Source organism: Rhinolophus sinicus, chromosome 11, assembly GCF_057876585.1.
Source record: "Rhinolophus sinicus isolate RSI-liver-muscle chromosome 11, RSI-T2T, whole genome shotgun sequence".
Classification (NCBI taxonomy): Eukaryota; Metazoa; Chordata; class Mammalia; order Chiroptera; family Rhinolophidae; genus Rhinolophus; species Rhinolophus sinicus.
In genome coordinates this window covers 14,246,711-14,265,918 of record NC_142511.1, presented here as the reverse complement: position 1 = coordinate 14,265,918, position 19,208 = coordinate 14,246,711, and the positions used below count along the sequence as shown (strand labels likewise).

Below are 19,208 nucleotides of genomic sequence, written 5' to 3'. Positions count from 1 at the left end.
GTATTTTGATGTTAGTAATTGAATACAATCCATTTAGGTGGTACATGTTCAATTTCAAAACATGAGCAGAAATTAAAAATCTATTTTACTGTCATTCCTGAGACATAAGCACAATGTTGATGCTGTAAGAACTGAGTGTGCAGTTACTTCATCATTCCTAGTCCATTTTTTTGCATGGTGTAGTTTTTATTGCTCTCAAAGGGCTTGGTATTCAAATGCACAAGCTAATCTGTGTTAAATCAGAAGGCTATCGCGTGAGATTTAAAACTCACATGCATGGTCCTTGTATCCATTTTAACCTAGGAGTCTTCATAGCTCAATCATTGACTCAACATAGAATTTACACATTTCATATTAATTTCAGGGGGCGAGCACTTATCTGGGAAGAAAGAACTATGGATTAAATGGCATTTCCAGGTAATGTCCCCTTCAACTTTCTTCCCTTAAGGTTTTTTTAGGTATTAGTGAGTTAGCGAATGACACAGATAAACACACGCAAAGAGAGACGAGCAGCATATTATGTGAAGAAAAATAAAATCTAAGGTGGTCGCTCACCCCCGTGGAAGCAGATATGCTCACAGCACTGCTACATGAGTTGGCGAAGAGAAGGAAAGAAGATGTATTTTCAGACAAAGGGGCCCACACTTCTATAATAAAAGTACTGAAAGCTGGTTTGCTTTGTTTTAACCCTTCCACCTTGCAGGGAATTCTGTTCACTCGTTATCAGTCACGAGAAAGCATAAAATTGTGGTGGGCTCCTCTGCATTTGCAACTCTTTCATCATTGTTACCAAACATAGAATTCAGTACAGACGATTTCTAATAATGGCAGTGCCCCACAAAGAAAGGATAAACTATCTCAGGTTGAGCCCCTTACACTGGTGACCTACTTCTTTGACCAGCATATATTGATGCTTTACTGCTGCTTATTGAACATCTATCTTGTTTGCAGTTGTGTCCCCGGCATAAAACACAGTACCAGGAACATAGCACATCTTCCAAATATAATGAATGAATGTATGAATTAATGAAAGAAAAACAGCAAATGTACACAAGTACTGGTCCTCCTTAAGTAATGAAATTCTATGGTAGAAATATTAAGTAAACAGAAAAGAATTTAGACTATAGTCAGGTCTGATTCCTCAAGATCTGAAGCAATGCTTATACCTACCCAACACGTTGAGACTGAAACTTTTGCTTTTGTCACCAGCTGGATTAGAAGCCACACATGTGTATCTTCCAGTGTGTGACACTTGTGCATCGGTAATTTGAAGGAAACGGCCACTAGACATAATGTGATGGGTGTCATCTTCTTGAAGGAGCTGCCCATCTTTGTGCCATGTAATTTCTGGCATTGGATTTCCTGTAACAAAGGCCATTTCTGAGAGCTGGCTATAATCACATGTTTACAGATGATAACTGAAAGAAGGCATTTCACTCATTTGCCTTTTGAAATAGCCCACTTCTAAAACAATGAAACAATCATTCAGCTAAAATAAATTTGCAACCACAACCTGATTTATAATAATAATCATGCTGATTTTTAACATACATAGATTACAAATCATTTCAAATGAAGATTAGTTTCCATATACAAGTGAAATAATTCTACATTAGTCTTGTTGAACTAAATTTCTATCATACCTTAGACTATTACGATTAAATATTGTCATAGTAAAATAGACTTAAAAAAGAATGGATCAGCATTTTTATTAAAATTATTACTTATAAATACCTTTGCATTCATATTAAAATTTTAAAGGATATTTTATTTTTTTGAGAGAAGCCTATAAAAAAGGGAAAAGCCTTTAATTAAATAATCCAACAAGCAAGAATTTTGAGTTTATACCAGGATTCCAGCATAGATATGTAAATAGGTAAATACAAATATATAGTAATTATTCCTTTAATATTTATAGCCTATAGGGAAAATATCTTTTATACTTTTTTTAACATGTGACTTATGTTAATAGTTTTAAATTACTCAAATAATTTTTGAAATTTTAATGTTAAAACCACAAAAACAAGTTCTGTTAGGAAAGAGGGCTAGGATGACATTATATTAAAACTGGACAGTTCAACTGTACTGGCCACGTAGCATGTTCTATTGCCTCACCCAGGCAGGGAAGCAAATTCACAGGCCTGCCCAAATACTGAGTATCGCACACAGTCCTGTCTGACGGGGAAGCCTCATCAGAGAGGTCATGGAGCCCATCCTATAGCTGCATTTGGGCAGGGAACAAAGCCAGCAGTCCTGGCCAACTGCTCCCAGTTAATGTCACCCCGCACCCCAGCCTCACAGCTCAGGCAGCGGCTTCACCCAAACAGAGACCCTGACAGAAATTTCTACCAGCCCAAGGATGCTACCAGCTAACCTGTCCAGAACCCCAAGCAGAGCTGACTGGTGAAGGACTGTCTATGCTGAAATGAACCTGGAAAACCTGGAAGAGGAGACCCTTTACTCAAACACGTAGCTACCAACATAAAAAAAAAAAAAAAAAAAAAAAAAAAAAATCAGGTAAACATGACATTGTCAAAGGAAACTAATATAGCTCCAATAACGGAACCTAAAGAAATGGAGATCTATGAACTGTCTGACAAAGAATTCAGAATAGTTCTCTTAAAGAAGTTTAGTGAACCACAAAAACAGATGCCAAAATTAGGAGAGCAATGCACAGACAAAATGAGAAGTTCAACAAAGAAACAGAAACTATCAAAAAAACAAAATAAAACAAATCCTAGGGCTACAGAATACTATGACTGAACTGAAGAATTCAAACGAGAACTTCAAGAGCACAATTGACCAAGCTGGAGAATCAGTGAACTTTCCAAATTCTTCAAATCATAAAAGAAGAGCAAGATAAGAAGCAAGGAGCAAAGGATCTACAAAACAATCACAAAACAATTAACAAAATGGTAATAATAAGTCCTCACCTATCAATAATTCCTTTAAATGTCAATGGATTATATGGATGAAAAAAGAAGGGCTACATACTAAACCTGACAAGTTCAGGAGAGGCCTGTATGCAGGCCCTACAAACTCAGAGACCGAAATTAACCACATAGGATGGTCTGAACATAAAAGTTGCTAACTAAAAGAGGGTCACGGCCCATAGTCACATCCTTGGCCTGTAGCTTCACTGACAAATTCCAATCTTTACCTTAAGTGAAGCTGCCTGTTGTCTTTTTGCATCTAAAATAATATGTCCTTGGACAGACAAAGTAATCCCTTTTTCTGGACCCCCAGGGCATAACCTGTCACACCAGAGCAGGAAACTACAGAATCCCTCATTATTGTTCTTGTCCTTTGATTGCAATCTCTATGTACTGCAATATGCTAACTATTAACTATCCCACAGCCACCAATGTAAAAGAAGTATCTGTCTCTCCAATTTACTTTTTATCCAATCCCAGAGATGTCCCCACTCTGTTTTCTCTCACCTCATTAATCTACCACCAATGGATTTCATGTAACTTTTCTCCTTTGATTCAAATGAATAAAATAAATTGCAAAGTTGCCTTTTTGTGTAGAAAAATCTCAGTCCATTGAAATTTTGCTTCCTGGCAATTGTCATCAGTTTGGATCAAATAACTCTTGTAAGTTTTCTCTTAGGCTGGTTGTTTTTTTGTTTTGTTTTGTTTTTTGCTGACAATTAGCATCTCAAGTCAAGACATAGAATGGGTGAATGAATAAAAACAAGACCCAATAAAATGCTGCCTACAAGAAACTCACTTTAGCTTTAAAAACACACATAGACTGAGAGTGAACAGATGTATAAAGATATTTTGAGAAAAATGGTAATAAAAAAAGCAAGGGAAGCTATACTTATATCAGAAAATATAGATTTTAAGCTAAAAGTGGTAAAAAAAAATCAAAGGTTATTATATAATGTAAAAGAGGTCAATCTATTAAGAAGATAATATAATTATAAATATCTATATATCTATGAACCCAACATTGGAGCACCTAAGTAAATAAAGCAAATACTAACAGAACTAAAGGAAAAATAAACAGCAATACAATAATAGCTGGGGACTTTAATAATCCATTCACAACAATAGATAGATCACCAAGTCTGAGATTCAAAAACAAAACAGAAGATTTGAAAAACTCCATAGAATTAACAGATTTATACAGAACATTCCATCCAGTAACAGCAGAATACCCATTCTGCTCAAGGGCACATGGAACATTATCTAGGATAGATCACATGTTAGACCACAAAACAAGTCTCAGCAAATTAAAGATGACTGAAATCATACCGAGTATCTTTTCTGACCACAATGGTATGAAACTAGAAATTAACAACAGGAGGAAAGCTGGAACATTCACAAATGAAAAACATGAAAATTAAACATGTTAACAAAAGGTGACAATTCTGTTTTTTCGGTAATCCCCACTATCAGTAATTCCATACTTCACAAAAACTAACTATTTCTTTGAAATTAAATTTAAGAAAACAGGAAAAGGAAAGAAAGGTACATCCTTCAACTAACAGTGAAGAAAACAGAAAATAAGAGGAGGTGGGACAAGAAAACCCTACATGCAAATAGAAGCAAAACTTTTTTAAAAAAGAGAAATTTATTGAATTGAAAGAAAAAACCAGTGTGTCTCTCTCCCTCCCTCCTGTCCTCCTTCCCTCCTTTCTTTACAGGAGGGAATTTCCTTTGTATCTCCATAGAATCTAAGAAGTTTCCTCCTGCCTTTCTAAATACTGGATCAAAATTCAATTCAAATGCATATTACGGCAGCTTGATGTTTTCTTCACTAAGAAATGTAGTGTAGATAATGAATAATTAGTGAGAGGGGGCACTGTAGAAGTATGAGAGCTGAGCCTCTTACCTGAAACTTCACAAGTCAGTGTAACACTCTGTTTCTCTTTCACCTTCACATCTTCCAGTCTATTTTCACCCACAATGTGAGGTGGTACTAAAAAAACAGAAAAAGTAATTTTAACAACAGGGCTGTTATTTTATAAGCATCTAGGTTTCTATTTTTATTAAGCTATAATGTTTAAAGCAAACCCCCCAAATTAATTGATTACTAGAATAATGTCATAATATTATTTTGATCAATTCTAATTTTAAGATATAAAGTTATATGTCATGAATTCAATTATATAGATAATTTTATTGTAATATAAATCAAAATCTGGATAAAAATGTCAACAAGTCAGTGAGTAAGAACATTGATCAGACATTTATTTTTCCCACTAACATTCTAACAAGCACTCACATTAAATAAGTTATCAGCATCTTAGAATACTGCAGAAAAATTGTGAACTGACAAGACATAGTAGCATTTCACCTATTTTAATCCAGCTAATTACCTCCAAATCACTTTAACATTGAGTTTTTATCAATAGTGATCGTCCAGGGGCCAAAGAATACATAAATGTGAGATCAAGCTGTAGATAAATTTAAACTCTGGTTCCAGAATGTATGTAAGCCAATTAGATTTAGATTTTTTTCTAGAGATACAAATTATATAAATACCTAATACTGAAAGTCCGAAGATTTTTCTTTCTTCACCTGCTGCATTTCTTACGATACAAGTATATTGCCCAGCATCTTCTACTCTGGTCTGTATCAACCGCAGAGTCCTACCTCCTGGAGAAGTAAACCACCAGATGACTCAAAAAGAAATCTGAAACTTTACAAGTTTTCCAAGTGGTGTTCAATACAGATAAAATTTAATCAATATGCTTCAAAAATCTTTAAATGAATTTATGTCAAACTTTTTAAAAAATAAATTACACACGTTTACGTGAAACAGAATGGGTAATTCAGAAGAATTTTCTGGGTCAATGGATAAAAAATAAATATAATCCTAAGTGACAGCAAGCAAGAAATGGAGTTCCACAGAGGGGATGTTTGTATATAACCTTAGGAGGTAATTATACTTTAACACACAGAGGAATCGAGAGACTCCACAGTAGGTAGAGTATAAATGAAGATACAGAGGTAGAAAGATGAGGTATCTTAAGCAGAACAGGTGGAGAAGATGGTGGGAGATGAGGCTAGATGGAGTATGGCCAGACTCTGTGGACCCTTGAATGTTGTACTAAAGAGTCTAGACTTTACTGTGTTCACTAAAGGCTAGGAAGTGTGTAACCCAAAAAAAGAAAAAAGAAAAAAAAGTCATGATCTGATTTGTACTTTAGAAAGACAACTGTGACAGGATATTTAAAAAAAAGATTCCCAGTTTGCCGTTGAATATACGAAATGGGAATGTTAGAACGACAACTGCACCAGCAATCCAGATATGGGTGACAATGATTTAGAACAAATGGAAGAAACCACGAAGTCTGACCACCAGTTTTCAATTGAGTGTCATGAAATCCTAGAATTATTTATATTAAAGTTTATGAGAGGGTCACCTCATTCACTGTGCACCTTTGTTTTACATTTTGAACTTCCATGTAATGTTATATTTTGTTTAAAGAAAGATTCTTCAGCCAATAAATGTATAGAGGCTGAGAGTGAAACTCTGATATGCTTAAGGGTATAATTTAGAGGGAAACTTCATTTAAAGACAAAAGATGAGGGAGGAGCCCCCAAATGAGACTGAAACAAAGAACTAAGAGATCCACTACTGAGAGAGTGGAGTCCTCGAAACCATTTGAGGAGTCAAGTGTAAGTAAACAGTGTGCAGCATTTCTTAGGTTTTGTAATAATTTTCTACCTGGTAAATTTTTGCTTAGTACCTTGAATTTGAACTAAACAAATTGAAACGGTTAAACATCAGATCTTCATATAAATATCCACCTGGATCTGGATTTATCAGGAGTTTCCACCTACTTTCTGTTTTCATCAACACAGCGAGCTGTCCCTGAGTTTTCCTATAAGCAACCTTCCCCTCCTCAAACCACTAAAAGGTGAACTTAGTGGTACTTTGTTTAGACAAACAAAGCTGATTACCTGAATTCAGTCTTTTTCCCCAACTGAATTCCCATCAGCCAACAGAAATCATCTAAACATGCCAAAGACTTATGGTAATTAGGAAAAGATTCAAGAACTCGCTGCTACTTCGATCAGTGAAACCACACTACGATTCCAGTTGAGAGATACTAACATGATCCAACTTCTATGAGTCATTGCTGGCTCTGCAAACCTCAGGCTCATGAGTCTCATGATCTTTTCTCTTTGTTTCCTGGTCTTCTCACTTCATCCGGTGGAAAACAAAAAAGGGTCTGATAGGTAGCGATACTTATACGGAGACGTTTCTTGTACCTATTACATTTTTATAGCAGTTATCTCTTCTTGGCACATAACTTCATAGCAATAATAGAGACTTCCCCCAAGTACTGCTTTCAGAGAAGCTGTATTTAAAGTCTCAGAGGGACTAATGTTAATGGGCCAGAAGTGTGCGGCAGACCCAGGCGGGTCACATGCCATTCACTTGATTCTCATTCATCCATTGCGCAATACGCATGTTCAGACTGTAAAACTGAATGATTCCATTGGCAGCACCACAAAGTGAAATGCTTTTACTGGGTTCGCTCAGGGGTCTCCAGCTGCTGGTCAAGCGAAACAAAACAAAAAACAAAACCCAAACCCCACTCCTGTACATCTACAATAAGCAGGAGTCCATCACTTTAACTTGCCGTTTTCATTTCCAGGAGCTCTGATGTGGTTAGTATATTTAACATGACTTCCTCCCTTTTCGGCAACGGACAATTAGGAAAAAGTCAAAAATAGGATGAGAATGTCAAGATAAGAAGATAATGTGCTCAGGTTTTGGGGAACCAAATTGTTAAAAAAATCTTTGCTGCTACTATGATTTCCAAAGACCAGCAGAGCCTGGAAGGCCTATGAAAATGAAAGCATCATAGCAAGGATAACGGCACATCTTCCCCGACAGGGAGGCCACAAATCTTTAATAGGTTGTCCATAGCAAAACAACACACACGTGTGGACTGGCTGCTTACCACAGAAGGAGGCCCTGTGTCAACTGCTTTACATACATTAACTCATTCCATCTTTTCAAAAACCCAAAGGAGTAAATTTTGTTAATATCTTCACTTTACGAGCACAGAAACTAAATTTAGCAAAGTCAGGTGACTTGCATGAGGTCATAAATCTCTTGAGTATTATAGGCAACAAATGAGGTCAATAGTGATAGATATTCTACTTCAAGCTCCTGTCATTTACAGAATAAGATCTTGAAGAAACCTTAGGATATTTAGACCTAATTGAAACACTAGGAAAGAATTTTTTTCTGAACAGTCTTCAAAAGTAGGAATTTAAACTTTGAACAAATTTAGGGGCAGGGAGGTCACTAACTCTTGAAATAGCTCACCTTGACATCTATCTATCTATCTATCTATCTATCTATCTATCTATCTATCTATCTATCTATCTATATTTTAAGTTGTTTATATTCAGACCCAAATTTGTCCTTAGAATCTTCCAATCACTGGCATTACTTTCTACCCCTGGAACTAACAGAACTAACATAATCCTTTCCCACACCACAGCTCTTCAAGTATTTAAATTTAATTTTCACTATGTAACCATAAGGTTACATAGGGTTTATTTTGCCAGGTTCAGTACAATCCGACATAAATTATTTTGTAATCATTTACCACCATAGATACCCTCCTTTAAAAATATTGTCAATAAATCCTTCTTCTAGTTTTCCTACTGAGTCACTGAAGTCCAGAGTACAACTGGTCTCTTGCTTTTCTTACTGGTGAAAATATATTTTGTTACTGTGGCAAAATACTGCATTGATTTTCTTGATAACCACATTACACTGCTAACGCATACCCAATGTATCACACAATTCAGAGATCTTTTCATATGAAGAATGCTGAAGCTGTATCTCTCCCTAATTTTCATCACTGGCTTTTGAACTTATGTGCAGGACTTACTTTAACTTTTATTTTCTTGGGTTTAACTCAAAAGTTCCAGCATGAGGTGTGTTTGAATTCGGATGCCTTCAGTCAACACATTAGGTGTTCTGCTAAGTATCCAAGCTTTTTATTAACCACAAACTTGGCAAGAGTCTTCTTAGTTGTATCCAAGTAATTACTAAAAGGGGCCAAGTACGGATTCCTGCGGCATGCCCCAAAACACCTGTATCCACACTTAAACTGATCCATAAAAAACGAGCTAATAGATTTCCGTACATAATTAGATGAGGAATAAGCTGAATATCTCTTTTATAACAATAATAAAATGTTACCTCACAGTAAACTATCCCATCCTGGAAATATAAAACTCACTCAGGTTAGAGTCATGAATAAGTTGAAATAGTTATGGAGGTACATTGTAGCGGAGGAATTGCTCTAGACTCTGGTATCAATTTCAGCATTCTTTTTCATTCTTCGCTTTTCAAACTGGTTGATACTTATTGTAGCATGAATGCTCTGAATCACTATGATTTAAGTAATAAGTGAGTGGGCAAGATTTCTATTTTAAAAGCATCTAGAGATAATTTAGAGATTTTTCTCTTTTCATACAGCTTCTGATGTCTTTCTAAATATTTTGTTCCTAATATGATCAGTGGGTATTAGAATATGCATCTAGATAAAAAAGAAATATCAAACAGGGAGAAGTGAGCAATGAAGAATTATGGCCATGTGCAGATAACCAGATTATCAGATGATAAGAACTTGTAATACCTGAGAGAATTCTCACAGAGCTGCTGAGGCTGATGGGCCACCCATCTTTAAGCCAGGTAATGGAAGGCAAAGGAATTCCTGAAGCTTCACAAGTCAGGGACACTGAGTTCTTTTCCACCACACTGATATTTTCAGGTGTCCCATGGTTTCCTATGATGCTTGGAGGGGCTGCAAGACAAAACGAAACACATAAGAAATGGAAAGAAAGGTGGCTAATATATATCAAATACCACATCCTAAACTGTTGACTGTTAATCATAAGACTTTCATATTCTGGTCAACAGTAAGCACAATAAATAATCACATCAATAATCTTACTATTAGTAGTAGTATTTTTAGTGTAACATTCCTGGAAGTAAATATGTCACTTCTTCCCCACTAATAGCAATAAACAACTTACATATGGTGGTGACTGATTTTCTGAGTCACTCATCTTTTCGGGTAAGTCTCTAATATAGATTCATGACCTTCTTACAGGCAGGATTTTCTAACAAATAATTATACTCCTAAAAATTAAAATAATCTAACAAAAGATACTTAAGATTGATTCCTTTTCTCTTTTACATCCTGATTTCTTAAAGCTTTGGCTGCAAAGTACAGGGTAGTAATACTGCACTTTGTGTGAGTCCTCACTAGACTCAAGTCATAAGGCTGTGTCTATTAAATTTACCATTGCTTCTATAGATTTAAAAATTGTAAATCAAATTCTATGCATACAAGTAGATATATATGTTTGGTCTATTCCTATTGATATCTATGACTCATTCATTAGAATATTAAAGCTGACTGCAGTATGCCTTATGACCAACTGACGCTGAGTCAGTAAGCGCTAAGGTTTATACTAGCCAAGACAGATAATTTGGAAAACATAGAATCAAAGAACAGTAATTGGGGAAGCACGGGACCAAAAGTACTTGAAGAGGACAATTATCTACTTTACTATGTGCTTTCCTAAAAGACTCAATATGTGCTTATTGCAGCAAGGTAAGAAATGGTAGGTCAAGTACAGAAAGATAAGTGATGAGATTGATCTGGGGAAGTGGTGCATATGTAAAAAATAATATACTATAAATAAAAGACTCAACACTCAAGGCCTGTATCTCCCATCCAGAATGCAATAGGATATATCAGCCAATGAATAGACTTGTTGATCTCATTTACACTTACTATGTACACTTAAGTCATATTTCCTGTCAGTCATTCCTGCTACATTTACAGCAACACACACATAACGGCCTGTGTCAGATACATGAACATTCTTCAGCTGTAGGATGCGACCTTCATCCAATATTTCCATTCCCCTTCCCTTGGTCAAAGGGCGGCCATCTTTCATCCAGGTCACCGTTGGTTGAGGAATACCCTGCACCTCACACTCCAAGGAAACACTCTTCCCTCGAGTCACAATAATTTCAGTAGGGTGGCTGCCACTGTTGGAAATGGTTGGTCTAACTGGATTAAAAAAAAAAAGAAAGAAAACAAGAAATGTTTTCTTCAAGTTTTACATTGGAATTTCCATCAGCCAATGTTAAATTCATTTTTGATATCAAAATATTAACTGCGAAAGAAAAACCTAAGACGAACAGATGTGGCATTGCTATACTGAGAGGTGGAATTCTCCAATGTTTCTAGATTTCGTCTGAAACTAAAGCTATCCACACAGTAAGGGAAGAATGTCATGTCTGCTACTTTACCTGCTTTTGAGAAGGTATACAAATATTTGAACTTATCATTTGCAAAAGTCTTTGTAGTATTAATTTTAAAATAGATATGGTAGTGTAGCTCACAACCTAACATCTATTACCAATTCCTTTCTTCCTTCCACTTTCCACTATAGGAGTTGAAAAAGCTGACACTATTTCTCAGTAGTCTCTGAAAACTGAGATGGCCACATGAATGTATTCAGGTCTATAAAATCTAAATAAAGGTCTGCTGGCAGGGGATGGGAGGTATGGATTTTGAAAACTTTTAGCTCTCTTGATAAAAGGAAAAGATACAACTTTTTATTGAGGTAAAACTGGTATATAACATATACATTTCAGGTGTACAACATTGTAATTTGACATCTGTATGCACTACAAAATGATAACCACCAAAATCCTAGTTTCACTATACAATTGATCCTCTTTACCCATTTCACACACCCCTCCCCCAACAGCTTCCCCACGGTAACCAACAATCTGTACTTTGTATCTATGAGTTTGTTTTTGTTTAGGTTTGTTTGTTTATTTGTTTTCTTTTTCTCTTTTGTTATTTACATTCCACATAGCAGTGAAATCATACCTTATTTGTCTTTCTCTGTCTGACTTATTTCACTTAGCAAAATAACCTCAAGGTCCATCCAGTTAATAATGGCAAGATTTCATTCTTTTTCATGGCTGAGTAGTATTCCATTGTATACATATAGCACATCTTTATCATCCATTCATCCATCGATGGACCCTTAGGTTGTTTCCATATCTTGGCTATTGTAAAAAAACTGCTGCAGTAAACACAGAGGTGCATATATCTTTTCAAATTAGTGTTTTTATATTCTTTGGATAAGTACCCTGAAGTGGAATAGCTTGATGATATGGTAATTTTATTCTTAATTTTTTGAGGAATCTCTATATTGTTTTCCATAGTGTTTTCACCAATTTACATTCCTACCAACAGTGTATGAGTGTTCCCTTATCTCCAGATCCTCTCCAACTCTTATTGCTTCTTGTCTTTTTCATAATAGCTATTTCTAACAGGTCTGAGGTAATATCTCATTGTGGTTTTGATTTGCATTTCCCTAATAATTAGTGACGTTGAACATCTTTTCATGTGTCTGGTGGCCATCGGTATGTCATCTTTGGAGAAATGTCTGCCCATTTTTGAATAAGGTTTTTGGTTTTTAGTAGTATGAGTTCTTTAAGCATTTTGGACATTAGTTCCTTGTTGGATGTATAATTTGAAAATACCTTCTTCCATTCATTTTGATGATGGTTTCCTTCACTGTGCATAGCTTTTCAGTTTGATAGAGTCCCGTTTGCTTCTTTTTGCTTTTGTTTCCCTTGCGTTTGGAGTTGAAGCCACAAAAACATTACTGAGACTGATGTCAAGGAACTTAGTGCCTATGTTTCTTCTAGGAAGTTTAGTATTTCAGGTCTTACATTCAAGTCTTTAATCCATTTTGAATTAATAATGTATATAAGATAGTGGTCTAGGTTAATTCTTTTGCAGGTGGCTGGCTGATTTTCCAACACCATTTCTTAAAGAGACTGTTCTTTCTTCATTATATGTTCTTGGCTTCTCTGTTGTCAATTAATTTGTTCATATATGTATGGGTTTATTTCTGGGCTGTAAATGCTGTTCCATTGATCTGTGTGTCTGTTTTCATGCCAATACCATATTGTTTTGATTAATGTAGCTTTGTAATCAGGGAGCGTGATACCTCCAGCTTTGTTTGTTTTTCTTAGGATTGCTTTGGAAATTTGGGATCTTTTGTGGTTCCATAAAAGTTTTATAATTATTTGTTCTAGTTCTGTGAAAAATGCCATTGGAATTTGGATAGGAATTTCAAATTCCCTGTAGATCTGTAGATTGTTTTGGGTAATATATACATTTTAACAATGTGAATTCTTACAATCCATGAACATGGACTACCTTTCTATTTATTTGTTTCTTCTTCAATTTCTTTAGTTTTCAGTATATAGGTCTTTCACTTCCTGGTTAAATTTATTCCTAGGTATTTTATTCTTTTGATGCTATTGTAAATGGGATTGTTTATTTAATTACTCTTTCTGATAGTTTATTATTAACATGTAGGAATGTCACCGTTTTCTGTAAATTGATTTTGTATCCTGCAACTTAGCTGAATTCATTTATTAATTCTAACAGTTTTTTGCTAAAAGCTTTAAGCTTTTCACTGTTGAGTATATTAGCTGTGGATTTGTCATATATGACCTATATTATGTTGCGGTATGTTCCCTTTTGTTGAGGGTTCTTAGCAGAAATGGATGTTAAATTTTGTCAAGTGCTTTTTCTGCATCTATTGAGATGATCGCATGGTTTTTGTCCTTCATTTTGTTAACATGGTGCATCACATTGATTTGCAGATGTTGAACCATCTGTGCATTCCTGGAATAAATTACATTTGGTCATGGCATATGGTCCTTTTAATGTATTGTTGAATTTGGTTTGCTAATATTTTGTTGAATATTTTTGCATATATATTCATTAAGGATATTGGCCTTTAATTTTTTTTTTGGTGTCCTTATGTGGTTTTGGTGTCAGAGTAATGCTGGCCTTGTAAAATAAGTGTGGAAATATTCCCTCCTCTTAAATTTTTTGGAAGAGTCTGAAAAGGATAAGCATTAAGTCTTTCAATGTGTGGTAGAATTCACCAGACGGTCCTAGGTTTTTGTTTCTTGGGTGGTATTTGAATACTGATTCAATCTCCTTACTAGCAATCAGCCTATTCATATATATATATATATATATATATATATATATATATATATATATATATATATATATATATTTCTTTTTTTCATGGTTTGGTGTTGAAAGCTTGTATGTTGCTACAAATTCATGCATTTCTTCTAGGTTGTAAAATTTTATGGAATATGATTATTGTAGTAGTCACTTATGGTCCTTTGAATTTCTGTTGTGTCAATTATAACTTCTCTTTCATTTCTAATTTTATTTGTTTAGTGCTGACCACCTCATGACTGCCAACCTCAGGCTTCTCATTATGTGAGAAAATAAACCTCTACTTGTTTAAGCCACTGAACATCAGTTAGTCTGTAACTTTGCAGCTGATGTTGCCTAATTAATACTGATTCCAAGAAAGAAAATTAGATCAACTCTTAATACATATGTATGTGAGAAGAAAAATGGGCCAGTGTTAGTAATCCTGTGTTCTAGTGCCATTTCTACCACATACAAGCCATGTGACCATAGTTGGTCATGGAATCGTCTCTGGGCTTAAGTTTTCATTGATGCAAAATGGGGGCAACAATTTTGTCTCATATTACAACTCAGGTAAAGACTAAAAGAGATAATTACATATTTTAAACACTTTAAAATCTTATACAAATTATTATTTTAAATGGTATATTTTTACATATTATAAATATACCCTATGGTAAAATGCCACCCCTCCCCATTCTACATGTTCACTATCCTGTTCCCAACAAATTACAGCCACATTCATGTGTCTGCCATGGCCAAGCTGATACAGAGTAGACAGCGGTATTGCTGGATAAATTACAGCAAGAAATAGAAACAGCTCATCACTATGTCAGCACAATTTACATTTGTGGGTCTAATGAGAGGTATATCATAACCAAACTACTTTGAATGTATCTTAAACTTATGAAGAAAAAGTAAATGGGAAGGATGGAAAGATTTCAAAGAAAACTGTGCCAAAACCTGGCTAATCAATAACTTACTATAAACTTGCAGACTGTAGTCTTTCTTTGCAGTTCCAGCAACATTTGATGCCACACATGTGTAGAGTCCTGCATCAGATTTTTCAGCAATTGAAATCTGTAACTGTCTGCCTCCAGATAATGTTCTGACTCGTCCTGAGGAATCATCCAGCACTGGGGAGCCTACAAAGAAAACCAAATGGCAGAAGATGAAGCAAAAATATAAAGCATTTTGTGTACATTTGCCAATGACTATATATACTTATTTATTTACTTCCTATTTCAAGTACCTAAAAGGCAAATGGCACTATAAAATAATCCTACAGAAAAAAAGATTAGGAAGAAGAGGAAAAGAAGGCAGCAGAGGAGGAGAAAATACCAAGAAAATCTTTTGCAATATTTTCTTTCAACCAATATTGCATTTGAAGAAAACATACTTTGGAAAATAAACAAAATAGAATCTTAAAACAGTAAAGCAAAAATGATTTTTAAAACAAGCTAAAACTTTAGATAATCTGTCTCATAACTTAATGGACATAAATAAATATTTGTTGATGAATAAATTGAAAATCTGTCCAACTGTAGAATTCAGTCTTAACACTCAACAAAGCTGTCACAAATACAGCAAAAATGTTTGCTTTAGAAAATAATTTTTTAAACCTATTTTAAAGAAAACAATAGTTAATTGAATTACAGGTGCCTTGTAGTGCATTTGATTAAAAAGCAATTAATACAGAAAATAGTTTTTTCTGGGTGGCAGGTAGTCTCAAAATTGAATATTTTAAGCTATATAGTGCAGAAGATTGCAAGTTGCACATTTCATATTTAATTACTCTGTCACGTATTTTAGTATGAAAATCCCAGTAAAGTTTGTTAATAAATTGATAGGTTTGTCAAATAAAATAGAAATTCATCTATATTTTATTTATATTTAATTTTATAAATGTCAAAGGATGAAAACTGACCTCTCTTCTTCCAAATGAGATTTGGAGGTGGAATACCACTTGATTCACATAAAAGACTAATGAGATTCCCTTCAATGACTGTCAGTGGAGCAAGTTCATCAGAACCATAAATATTTGGTGGTACTGAAAGATTAAAAATAAAGACAAAAATACAAAATACAATTTTTTTGCAATCATGTTAATATAAAATTTCCCTAATAGTTTACATGTAAAACAACCAAAAGGTTTGCACTCAAATGACACAGGAAATAATTAGCACTTGAGGTTAACATTTATCAACACCACATTAAAAGTCAACTGTAAGACATAGACTAACTACCTAATAACACATTTCAAATTTTCATAGACAGAAATTTAATTATCAAAATATTCAGAGTGGCATAAAAAGAAGCCAATTTACTGTAGACATTTAGACATCTTGCACCAAAAACACGAAGGCACCTACCAAGTTTAAACTTAACCCAGTCATTTGTGTCTGGCCAGTTTTTATATCTCAGATACTGAACAGAATTGGAAAACAACAGGCATATAACACACAGTAAAGAACAGAGGCAAGGAATTTGATCTTAGAAACAGACATGTTATTTATTCTAGATCGTCCAGCCTGCTGCCCACTGGTCTCCATCTTCTCCTTGAAATGTTCAAAGTGAATCCTGACTACCCATGCTTCTCTCAGATGTCGAGTCTGCATTTGCTGGCCCAACTCTCTCTTTGGCCACTTCTCTGGTTGCAATATAGTCAGGCGGCAGTTGCAAGCTCCTGGGAGTTGAGGAGTAGGAGAATTCCGGGGGAATTCCCCTCACTCCCCAGTGCAGCTTTCAGTCATTGTTCAGCCATCCCTGTGAAAGCCTCTGTTCCTTTGAGGCTCACACCACCGATTTTCTATTCTTTCTCTTTCTTACCACCATCTGTGAACTACATTCTTTTTCTGTTCACCGAACAATTTGCTCGGTGAGGATGCTCTTATCCATCCTCTTTACATGAAGACCTGCTATCATCCTGTATGCAACCAGCATCCACATGTATAACCAGTCCAAACACCCTGGCTACTCACTTCCTTGATGTCAGTATGGGTTCATCCCTTTCTCCATCAAAGGCCATAGGCTTTTCATCATCTAGAACATTCGTTCTATAAATTTACAAATTAGGGTACTCTCTGACAACTGCTCCATGTTTAGAGCTCCTTCTCTCAATTTTCCCCAATTCTCAATTCATCGACCTGATTGAATCTCAACTCCTTTCAGCTTTCAGAAGTCTCCCTATCCAGCTGCCTCCTCTTTTACTGACTGACTTCTCTATCCAGCTTAGATTTAAAGATCAATCATTGCAACTACTCCTTCGCCAATATTCTCAACTGCCATGCAGCACTGCCTTTCTATTTGGCAACACAGGATGAATCTTATAGTTTACCCTGTCATCACCTATACCACAGATAGAAAGTTGTACAGAAGAAAATGACAACTACATGAATTACCACCACTATAAACTCATGATCGCCAATCTAAACTCTACCCTCCTCGACTTGCATGGCCTCTATTAATACAAATGCTTGTAAATCTGCACCTATAATGCAGACCCCCTCCAACTACTTAACATCTCAACTTGGATGCCTTCCTTAGAGGCATTGTCGAACTTGACTTGCCCCAAAATGAACTCAGCCACCTTAGCTCCCTCTCCAGGCAAAGGATATTACTGTCCACACAGTCCAGCTGGCCAACCCATACTGACATCAATCCTTTACTCTTCTTTCCACCTAAGCAATTAATCCTATTAATTCAATTTCTTAAATACTTCTAGAATTTATCTGCGTTATTCCTAAAATACAGATCTGAACACCCCAGCCCGCCTTTAAATCCCTTTAATGGTATCGTATCACCTTTAGAACGAAATCTATACTATTAAAATTGATTTTAGAGACCTTCTTCAACATGCCCCATTTAACCTCTACTATCTAATATCTTCTCGCTCCCTCTGCACCACACTAGGCTCCGGAGTGAATCATGCTTGGTACAGTGAATGCAGTATTATTCTGGTCTTTGTAATGCTCCCGCTCTCTTCACAGAGCTAATACCTACTCATCCTTAAAATCTGAAATGTCACGAGTCCATGATATGTTTTCCTGCAAAACTTCCTATGATAGCTCTTAGGAAGTTTAATTGGCTGTTGAAAGATATTTCTAGACCAGCAGAAAAGAAGTTCTGTGTGAGCAGCGTCATTGTCTTTTCTCATTCACCTCTCTATGGCTACATGTGGCACAGTGCCTAGAACACAGAGACACACTACGAATATTTTTTCAGTGAATCTATCCTTGATGTCTTAACATTCTCCCCCCTGTCATTCATTCTTCTATCTACTGTATATCTGTTTAGAGGCATCGGTCTACTCATTGGTAAAGTATACTTTGTGGTTTATGTTTACTTTGACCTACTAATTATAAATCATTATGAATCATTATTATAATCATTATAATAATCATTATTATAATCATGGTTATTATAATAATGATTCATAATGATTTATAATTAATAGGTCATTTTCTACACAAATGCATGCTTTTAAAGTTTTAAAAATAGTTTTCTCCATTGGCAGCAAATTATTTCCTCTACCTATTTTTATTTTAAAATGTGTTTTTTAAATAGTTTTATAAGCAAAAGTAAATTTCAGCTCATTCTCTCAACAATTAAACGTTTTAAAAATAAAACCAAAATTAAGAGTGCTTAATATGTTATAAATGATTTTAAAAGTATTTAAAATAAAAATGAATAAACTGGAAATGAGAGCACTTTTTAATGATTTGCAGACAACCACAGCCAATATAAAAGTTGTGATTATTCTTAACAATTACATTAAATAGTAACAAATAGCAAACTTTCAAGTAAGGATAGCTAATCACACTGGTCAGCATAGTAACCCCATCTCCCACCCACAAGTACAAGGTTCTCTCACTCATACACACACACAATTCACGTACGTCATTTGGCCTTTTGACTTATTTTCCATTGACAAACCCAGCCTCTGTTCATACAGAATGCTCAATCATTAGAAAATCCTCATTGAAGAAGCTAAAAAGCGTATTAGACAGGAGTGGAGAACCATTCTACATCAAAGTGACAGTAATTAACATATTTAGGTTCAGGAAATCTATAGTTGACCTTGAATTAATCATGTGAGCTGATAGGCAGGACAGTTCAGCATCATCTAATCATACTGATTAGTTTC

General features: G+C 35.2%; 1 protein-coding gene across 6 annotated transcripts in view; it reads right to left on the bottom strand.

Moving 5' to 3' along the window:
- HMCN1 (hemicentin 1) overlaps positions 1-19,208 on the bottom strand; it is a 489,269-nt gene that overhangs the window by 112,321 nt on the left and 357,740 nt on the right. For all 6 annotated transcript variants that reach the window (XM_074322402.2, XM_088801634.1, XM_088801635.1 and 3 more), the window contains 7 exons: positions 15,990-16,112; positions 15,046-15,207; positions 10,796-11,077; positions 9,629-9,796; positions 5,496-5,609; positions 4,843-4,929; positions 1,171-1,362 (listed from right to left, as the gene is read on the bottom strand). In XM_074322402.2, coding sequence (XP_074178503.2) covers positions 1,171-1,362; positions 4,843-4,929; positions 5,496-5,609; positions 9,629-9,796; positions 10,796-11,077; positions 15,046-15,207; positions 15,990-16,112 — 1,128 coding nt within the window. The remainder of the gene's footprint in view (positions 1-1,170; positions 1,363-4,842; positions 4,930-5,495; positions 5,610-9,628; positions 9,797-10,795; positions 11,078-15,045; positions 15,208-15,989; positions 16,113-19,208) is intronic.